The sequence below is a fragment of the Pistacia vera genome, unplaced genomic scaffold, assembly GCF_008641045.1.
Source record: "Pistacia vera cultivar Batoury unplaced genomic scaffold, PisVer_v2 Contig234, whole genome shotgun sequence".
NCBI classification, from domain to species: Eukaryota; Viridiplantae; Streptophyta; class Magnoliopsida; order Sapindales; family Anacardiaceae; genus Pistacia; species Pistacia vera.
This window is the reverse complement of record NW_022196040.1, coordinates 517,403-527,478: the sequence shown is the minus strand read 5'-3', so window position 1 is coordinate 527,478 and position 10,076 is coordinate 517,403. Positions and strand designations below refer to the sequence as shown.

The following is a 10,076-nucleotide window of genomic DNA, read 5'->3' as shown; positions in this document are numbered from 1 at the left end:
ACATAAAAAATACACATTGGAATGGTGTGTTTATAAATATATATAGATATTTAATGTGAATGTAAAGCTTTTGTATTTATGTGAATATTAAAGGATTAAAACACATCCAACATACTTTGAGATTCCCAAACAATTATAATCACTATTTAATATCATATCTATATTTATCTGCCTATTTCATGCACCAGTGATACGACTGTTATAGTTTGCTAAACAATTTGATGTTTATGACATCAAGAAACCTAACCATATAGATTTTATTAGAATTTTTATTTCCATTTAAGTTTTGGTTCAAGAGGTTGCTCATTTCAATTAAACATTGTTCAACATGTTGATTGAATAGCCAATAGTAATTTAAATGGTGGATTTTTTTAGACATTAGCAACATGAAATTTCATTTTTATTCAATATTATATTAATTATGTACTTAACATATTAGATTAGTAAAGCCCATTTTTTAAAATTTAAGTTATGGTTTGGCATGTGACTTATTACAATTAAAAATAGTTTAGCATGTTTTTGGAATATGTAATAGTGGTGGCTTATTTATCTTAAGAGTGGTGTACTGAAACTTATGGAAAGACGGCAATGGTTGCTATTGTATTTGTGAATGCAATATATTGTGATTTTTATTTAATATATTTTAAACATAAAGGAAATGTGTACATGGAGGTTCTTTATTTCTTCTCCTGGTGAATTCCCAATTCCACTTCCTTTGCAGCAACCGAAAACTCCCATCTAATTACATCAAAATTAATACTCATGGTAGAATGCATGATATCCAACAACCCATCAATGACATCTTTCAATTTCTGTCTTGCAGTATTTAGATTTTCTAAGTTAGAGCCAATATTTTGTAGAATGTATTTCAACTCCAACTGTCTGTTAGCTATTGCTGAATCAACTGTGAAAGAAAATAATGAAATCTTATTAATTTATGAAAGCTCTACAAATACAGAGTTTCTTATAGTTGTATAGAAATAAACATAACAGAATGGGTTAAATGTTTATTACCATTTTCTGAGTTCTTCAAATGTGATGTTCTGTCAGCCATTGCGAAATCAATAGGGGAAATAAATAGAATCAATAAAAGTCTACAACTTTATAAATACAATACAAATACAAACTTCCTTATCCTTATATAGAAATAAACATTAGAGGACAACTTAAACGACAATAGAAAATTAACAATTGAAAAACCAACAACCAACTCTAAATAAATAAACACACTCATTCAAGAAGGTAAAATTCTTCGAATAACATGCAAGAAAACGATAATAGTTATTTATTAAATATAAAGTCGAAAAACATAAAAAATACACATTGGAATCAATGTGTTTATAAATATATATAGATATTTAATGTAAACATGAAACGTTTGTATTTATGTGTATGTTAAGGGATTAAACACATCCAACAAACTTTAGGATTCCCAAAAAATTATAATCACTATTTAATTTCATATCTATATATCTATATCTATCTATCAATTTCATACACTTAATGTATGAAATGTCATTTTTATTCAATAGTAATATAAATGGTTGATTGTTTTAGACATACTAACAATGTGAAATGTCATTTGTATCACTGTTTTAAAACCCAGACCGGAGGGCAACCCCGCTCTGCTACCTGGGTCACGAGTCAACCGATCCAACCGATTGGACTGTCGGTTAGACCGGTGATGTCATCATGTTGACGTCAACACTAAAAAAAAAAACCTGTTTTTTTTTTTAGATTTTAGGATTTCCATCTTTTAATAAGACAATAACAAATTAATTACTGCCTAACATGATTCAAAGTTCAAATTCAATAACAATCCCAACATAATTTAAGTATTTAACAACAATCCAAAGTCAAAATCCAAACATGATGTTGTGTTCATCCATTACATATTAAATTACAAAATACATAATAATTAATAACAAACCATTTGGTGCAAGTGTTTTTTCTTTGATCCGTCTCCATGTTGATTGAGCTTCACATACTAACATCAAAATTCATCATCATCACCATCATCATCATCACAACCATCACCATCATCTACATAAATTTCAGTAAAAAATAGAAATCATAAGTTAAAACTTGTAATTTAATTTAAAATAGATACTAAGTTGCTTAAATATTTGAAGCCAACCTTCTAAACCATCGGTTGAATCATAAAAAGAAGGGTGATCAGCAACTCCAGCAGGAATAGATCATTCTCTATATAACATTTGTTCCAACTCCTCATAATTAAGTTCACTGACCTCCTCTTCATCGTCAACTATCCAACCTTCAGTTTTGTCGATACTTTCATAATCAATAGGATCGAAACTTATTTTCTTGTAACACCTCCTAAAATACCACAATGAAATATTAAAAGCATAACAAGTAAAATATCAAGGAAAATATTAGATAATAACAATAAGAGTGATGCATAATTGAGTAATTGACAATGTTTTATACATGTTTTGCAAACGCAAGTAATAGTGAACAAAAACAAGATCATTCAACCTTTGATGCTCCAATCTATTCCTTTTTTTAGTATGTATGTGCTCAAAAACACTCTAATTTCGTTCACATCTTGAAGAGCTTGAAGTTTGGCTAAGGAATTTTTATTGCAAATTTGGAGTACTATATCCAAATGATCTCCACCATTCATCTAATTGAAAATTAAACATAATAAATAAATTAGACTTAAAAAACAAAAGAACTCATAAATTTTATAACTATTAAAAACTAGGACGTGTGGTTTTGGCGGTTTCAAGAGCAAGCCCATGAGAAAAGCTTTCCTCCCGATTTGAATATAATCTACTCTCTTCCATTAACCTTGTCTTGTTCAAATTGAACGCACTTGCTTTACTGTTAATAGTATCAAGGAAACCACTCATGACTTCTGGCTTGACACAAAAAGATGTTTCGTCATATTTAAAGGCATGATTCATATAATAAGCCACAACATGGATATCACGGTGTAACATCCTATCCCAACGTAGGTTAATGATTTGTGTATAAAGCTTGTACAATCTCTTTTTATTCTTAAACAACTTCTTAATTGCATTTTTCGCTCTATACATGTCATCATACACATATCCTATTACAAGCATCTCATATGAGTCAATAATCCGCAACAAGTGCATCAATGGACTCACAACTTTGGATATCTTACCCATATCATCCCAAAAATCATTTTTCTAGAATTATTTCAATAACATGTTTGCCTTTATTACTTTTTGCATATCGAGAATCAACAAATGACTTATTTGTCACCATGGCTTGCAAGTCATGTTTGTGCTCATGAAGGCTTCTCATTGCAATGAAAGTTGTAGCAAAACAGGTTACGCTCGGACGGACAATTTCTTTCCAACCCTGTTCAATTGATAAATAATAGATGTTAGTTAATTATAAAAAATGCATATTATGTTATGACTTGACAAGAACATGAGCTAAAGGTATATTACTTGTCTTTTCCTCAACCAAGCTATCAAGAATGTATGATTATATACAAACTTCGTCACCTCAGAAGCACGTCTCACAAGATAAACTATGTGATCCATCTCAGCTATGTCTTTTAACACCAAATTTATGCTATGTGCTACACAGGGTGACCAAGTAATACTCAGATATTTCTCAGACAACATTCTTCCAGCAACTTTATAATTGGATCCATTGTTTGAGACAAAATGGACAATACTATTTGGTCCAATCCATAAAGCTACTTCCTCAAACATCTTCAACAATGTCCCAACATCCTTCACAACATCTGAAACATCATTTGATTTCACAAAACAAACTCCCTTAGGACAATCCACCATAAAATTGATCAATGACCTATGTGAATTATCAGTCCAACCATCAGCCATTAAGGTACATCCAATAGTTTCCCAAATCTTTTTGTAACTATCAACAAGAAGCTACACTTCCTTCTTAGCATCTCTTAACAAATTGACATGCAAACCATGATAATTTGGGTGTTTATACCCAGGCCCAAGTGCAGCTATAACATCCACCAAAGGCTGAAGATAAATTGAATTTACAGCATTAATTGGGATGCAAGCATCGTAAAAGAATCTTGCAAAAGCCATGTCTGCTCTCTACGTCACATCTTTTCCAGCTAAACAACTCTTAATTAATGGTTGAGATCCAACAATTGTCCTTAGAGCAAAATAGTTACCAACCCCAATAGGTTTTTTTCTTTTTTATTTGTCTATCATTGTACTTTGTTTTTTACTACCAAACCTACCTTCATTTAGGTGAATTTCTGATGGACGAAACTCTTCCCTATCTTCATTTAACATATCTCCCTCAAATCCATGTACGGGAGCATGTAGGGAGTATTATACTTACTAGAATCAGCCTTCTCTTTATTCTTTATCCCAATGTCTTTTAGTGATTCTCTCATCAAGTATTGAACATCAAAAGGAACTTTTAAAAAAGCACCAACATCCCCCTTTGTTCCAGCTAGATGATCTTTCATTCTAAAAATACTTCCTCCTCTAGTTACTTTCCCACAGTGAAGACATTTTAATGTCTTCCTTCCATTTGGATCTACACCCTCAATAACATGTGCCTATGTTATATCAGTCCTACCTTTACTAGATTGTAAAGAAGACCCAGAGCCAGATGTTGACATTATCTATTTTTAATCTTTATCTACCCGTCACACAAGAAATAACAACAATTTAGTATGCCTTTCTTAAGCCTGTTAATATATATCTAATATTATTACACTTGGTAACTTGTAGGTGAGTGATGAACTTGAATATTTGCTGGATGATGACAATGACATGGCTGAAATTTTATTCCCTTAGTGCACCAAAAAATTCTAAACAAATTCCAGCCAACTTTACAAATAAAATATGATATTCTAGAAAAATCTAAATCATGATTAAGTTTTTCTTTCCATGGAAAAATGTTTCAGCAACCATTTTTGTTTTAATCAATAGAGGCATCTACAAATTAGATGAATCAATTAGAAAAGGAATTTCCAGGGTAGAGCAGCAGATGTAGCTGCTTTTTGCTTCATCATGTGGTATACGATTAAGATAAACTTTCTTTTACAAAAAACAATAGGTAAAGAGCATAATGGAAACAAGATGATCATCATAAAATGTATTGTTACCAATCAAACCAGTTTGGAACACACACCTTGTAGAGGAGAAAGAAAAAGTTATACCATCAGCAAACTAACTTGTCATTGAAACTAATGTTACTATTAGCAGCAACAACAAATAATTCTCATATAAATATTTAGGGGGAAAAAGATACAATATCATGCAAATATGCATCTCTTGTTTCTACGTTTAAATTTGATACCATTAATAAAATTTTCTTATTATTTCTCAAGAAAACATGTAAGATTTGTTGCATATAAATGTGTTCTTTTATTTGCAGCATTTATAGAAATCTCACAATACTCTTCAAAGTGAGTAAGAGGTAGTCATGGATTCAACCAATTGCCATAATAGTATGAACAACACTTGACACTACAAGCTTGGTCCTTGATGTTGTCTACATCATTTGCCAACAATGTACAACCCAAACGTAAGAACATGATATTGCATAATCCAGAATTGGTTTATCTTCTGATTCATTGTCATAATTTCTTAATGTGAAGACTAGAAACACAACAAATTAATACAAAAAATTATTTAGCATTTTATTACAACATAGTTAGAGACTATGTTGAGATGTTGGAGTAATCTAAAAGGATTTTCAGTATAAAAAGAAAGGATAATAATATCCTAATGTAGTGAATTTGAGAATGGTGAACATGATGGGTTAATAATGCAATTGTCTTCATTATAATTTCTAATCCAGTTTTGATGTGTTTTTGGACATAGTTGCAAATTGATAACCACATTTAAGCATTAAAAACGAAATCGTTATTGAACTCGTGAATGGTGTGTTTTTTACCTGGATCGTTGACGAGAGGAGACAAGATTATAAGTGCAGCCATTAAAGGTGGAGCCAAGCTCTTCACAAACTTAACTTGTTTATTCAGCAAGGGAGGAATGGAGCTATTGTCATCGTCGTCCAGGAATGGAGCTGTCATCGTCGATTTTCAACGAGGAATGGAGATGTCGTTGTCGTCTGGGAATGAAGCTGTCGTCGTCGTCGTCGTCGATTTCTAGTAAGGAATAGAGTTGTTGTTGATTTCCAACAAGGAATAGAGCCGTTGTTGTCGATTTCCGGCGAGGGAGAAAGGCGTCGTCGTCATCGATTTTAGAGAGTTGAGTTGTGATTGACACAATAGTTGCGATTTTAGACTTCAGAGAGTGGAGTTGATTGAGATTGAATGGCGATTTGAGTGGGATTTCAGATTTTCAGAGGATTTTAAGTAGAGAAACTGAGAAATTAAAGAAAGTGAGAAACTGTAAAGAGTTAGGGATTTTTTCCCCTTTTGAAACATTTGACCAATTAATCAAGCGGTTTGGTTGGACCGACGGTTCACACTTTTTTCCCGGTTCATTGGTAGTTCATAGAGGGTTATTGAAAAATAATCGGTTTTACATTGACTTGAACCGGACATGTGATCGGGTCCCGGTCCAATTTTTAAAACCATGATTTGTATTTGATATCATATTAATTATGTACTTAATGCATTAGAGTAGTAAGACCCTTTTTTTTTTAATTTAAGTTGTGGTTCGGCATTTGACTTATTACAATTAAAAATGGTTCAACATGTTTTTTGAATATGTAATAGTAATGGTGATTGTTGGATTTCTTGTCATTGTTCAACATATTTCATATGATTTAGCATATTCCAATGGTTCGGCAATGGCTTATATTAATGGATATGTGTTACTGAACAATACAATTTATAATGGAAGGACACCATCTTGTGATCATAAAGTAGACATTTGGGATGCCACAATTTGATATCATATATTTTTTACCAGAATGTAAAGAGTCTATAGTTATCCAAATTTAGCATATAATATATCACATTAAATCTCTGTCTATTTAGTTTTCAATGCTTTAATATGTTCATCAATTGGACTTTTATTGAGCAAGTTATGGTCAATTTATTACTAATTGTCAATGGAAACCGAGATTGATATCATATCTTTTCGACTATAATGTGATGGTTCGACAGTAAGGAAGATTCCATATCAAAGGTAGCTATAATGTATCAAATTAAAGTTCCGTCTGTCTAGTTTTCAATGCTTCAATTTGTTCATTAATTAGACTTTTATTGAGCAAGTTATGACAAATTTACTACTGATTGTTCAATGTAATATGTGTCATTAATACTAAAAAATATCAAACACTAATTACATTAAGCCACATGTAACCAAAAATTCACTCATCCACATATCCCACATGCTAGACAATCATCCAACATATCAAAATGAAGTAATTCTAGAGCTTAAAAAATCCTACATGTCAATAAATATCAAACACCAATTACATTAAGCCACATGTAGTCAAAAATCCTACTCATCCACATATCCCACATCATCACCAATCACATGCAACTACATGAACATATCCCAAATCATCACCAATCACATACAATCACATGTCAAACAATCATCCAACATGTCAAAATGAAACAATTCTAAAGCTTAAAAAATTCTACATGTCAATCAAACAGAGTCTATCTCAGGGGGGGGGGGGTGTGTGTATGCGCGTGCGCGCGCGCGTGTGTGCATGCGTATGTGTTTTTATTATTTACTAATATGCAATTAGAATATCAAGAACAAAGTATACTTACCTAGCAATTTGTTTTATCAATTTCTTGTAAGGGTCCTTGGACTTAGGGGTCTAGTCGAGTCGAGCCGAGCCGAGCCGAGTTTTTGACTAATTGAGTTTGGCTTGGTTACTATAGCAACAAGCTCGAGTTCGAGCTTAAGCCCAATTGAGCTTGGCAAAGCCGAATCGAACTCAAACTCGTAATACTATTGGAAACTCGAATTCGAACTCTGGCTCAATTAATCGAGCTCGAGCCAGTTTGATTTCAACCGAGTGCAAATTGAGTTGTAGCTAAATTGAGCTGTAGCTCGAATTCGAGCTCAATTAGCACAAACAAAAATACAAAATACAATACATCACCAATTACATACAATTGAAATATTAACTCATATCAATTACACATTTACACTACATACTAACTCAAAATGCAATGAAACACTTAACTTGTATCAATTACACTTTGCTTGAGATTGAGATTGAGATTGAGACTAAGATTGAGAGGCTGAGACATAGACTGAGAGTGAGATTGAGATTGAGACTTTTGAGAGGCTATAAAATAAACATTACTTGAGATTGAGAGGCTGAGAGTCTGAGACTGAGAGTGAATGAGAGTCACGAGAACAAGTAGAAGGACGATTCGTTAGAGGAGAGGAAAAAGGGCGATGAAGAGACGACAAATGGAAAACAATGAAGAACAAAAGGAGAGATCTTTTTAGAGTTAGGGCTTGTTTCTAATTTGATTTACCAATTCCCAAATCGATTTTGAAGTATGGGTGGATTTGCAATTTTTTAAAACTAAAACATATCATAAATTCATATGGCCCCCTATTATTTTAAAACCTCGCAAATAAACCCTTGAGCTGGCTCAAGCTCGCGAGCTTCACGAGCCGAGTAGTACCGTGTTTGAACTCAGCTCAACACTATAGTCAAGCGGGCTCGGCTCGCACTCGGCTCGTCCCAAGTCGACCTGATTTCGAGTAAATTTTAAGCCAAGCTTGAGCTTCTCACAAGTAGCTCGAATCGACTTTCACCCCTAATTGGACTCCATAAAGGTACTTTATCAACTCCAATTGAATGGTTTTTTTGTATCCATTCAACATAATGATTATAGCATATAGTATAAGAATGGATTGATATATTATATGTTACCAAATTCAACATATAATATATCAGATTAAAGCTTTATCTGTCTAGTTTCCAAGAATTCAATCCATTCATCAATTGGACTTTTATTGAGCAAGTTATAGTTAATTTACTACTGACTATTCAGTGAAAACCGAGATTGATATCATATCTGTTTTACCAGAATGTGAAAGGTCTACAATTATTCAAATTAAGCATATAATATATCAAATTAAAGTCTTGTCTGTCTAGTTTCCAATGCTTTAATCCGTTAAACAATTAGACTTTTATTGAGCAAGTTATGATAAATTTACTACTGACTAGTCAGTGTAATATGTGTCATTAATACAAAAAAAAAAAATAATAATCATAAATCAAACACTAATTACATTAAACCAGATGTAACCAAAAATCCTACTCATCCACATATGCCACAACAAATCATACTTACCAGGAAATTTGTTCATACTAATTTCTTGTAAGGGACCTTGGACTCCATAACGGAACTTTACCAACTCTATATGGCCTGATTGAGCTGCTCGGTGAATCAGCAAATCCTCTGAATTTGCATGTATACTTGGTAGCCGTCTATTCTTCTCAAACAAAACCCTGACAACATCCACTCTTCCATTTCCAATAGTAAGTAAAAAAGCAGTATCATCATGATCATTTGTAATAGCCAAATCTTCTTTCAGCATGTGTGTGTGTGTGTGTGTGCGTGGGTGTGCATGTGCGTGTGCGTTTGTGTGTATGTGGATACTAATATGCAATTAGAATATCAAGAACAAGGCATACTTACCATACAATTTATTGTTATCAATTTTTTGTAAGGGTCCTTGGACTCCATAAAGGAACTTTACCATTTCTACGTGGCCCAACTAAGCTGTTTGGTGAGTCGGTAAATCCGCTGAATTTGCAAGTATATTTGGTAACCATCTATTCTTCTCAAACATAACCTTGGCAACATCCACCCTTTCGTTTCCAAAAGTAAGTAAAAAAACAATATCCCCATCACCATTTGTAATAGCCAGTTCTTATTTCAGCATGTGTGTATGTGTGCACACACACGTGTGTGTGTGCGTACGTTTATGTTTTTATTATTTACTAATATGCAAATAGAATATTAAGAACAAAACATACTTACCAGACAATTTGTTACTATTAATTTCTTGTAAGGGTCCTTGAACTCCATAAAAGAACTTTACAATCTCCAATTGCTTACTTTTTTATGTATCCGTTCAACATAATGATTCCAGCATATAATATAAGAATTG

The 10,076-nt window shown here is 32.7% G+C and overlaps 1 protein-coding gene across 1 annotated transcript; it reads right to left on the bottom strand.

The window, feature by feature from the left end:
• Nucleotides 1-2,714: 2,714 nt before the first annotated feature.
• LOC116131499 lies at nt 2,715-3,845 on the bottom strand. The gene is made up of 3 exons (XM_031417146.1): nt 3,501-3,845; nt 3,213-3,351; nt 2,715-3,076 (listed from the first exon to the last, which is right to left on the bottom strand). The coding sequence occupies exons 1-3, from the start codon at nt 3,843-3,845 to the stop codon at nt 2,715-2,717; spliced, it is 846 nt and encodes a 281-aa protein (XP_031273006.1).
• Nucleotides 3,846-10,076: the final 6,231 nt, after the last annotated feature.

Coding starts and splice junctions, on each gene's coding strand:
- LOC116131499 (XM_031417146.1), bottom strand. CDS start 3,845: ATGGCTGATGGTTGGACTGATAATTCACATAGGTCATTGATCAATTTT. Junction 3,352..3,500: donor TTGTGAGACGTGCTTCTGAG/GTGACGAAGTTT, acceptor TCAATTGAACAG/GGTTGGAAAGAAATTGTCCG. Junction 3,077..3,212: donor TGATTCTCGATATGCAAAAA/GTAATAAAGGCA, acceptor TGCTTGTAATAG/GATATGTGTATGATGACATG.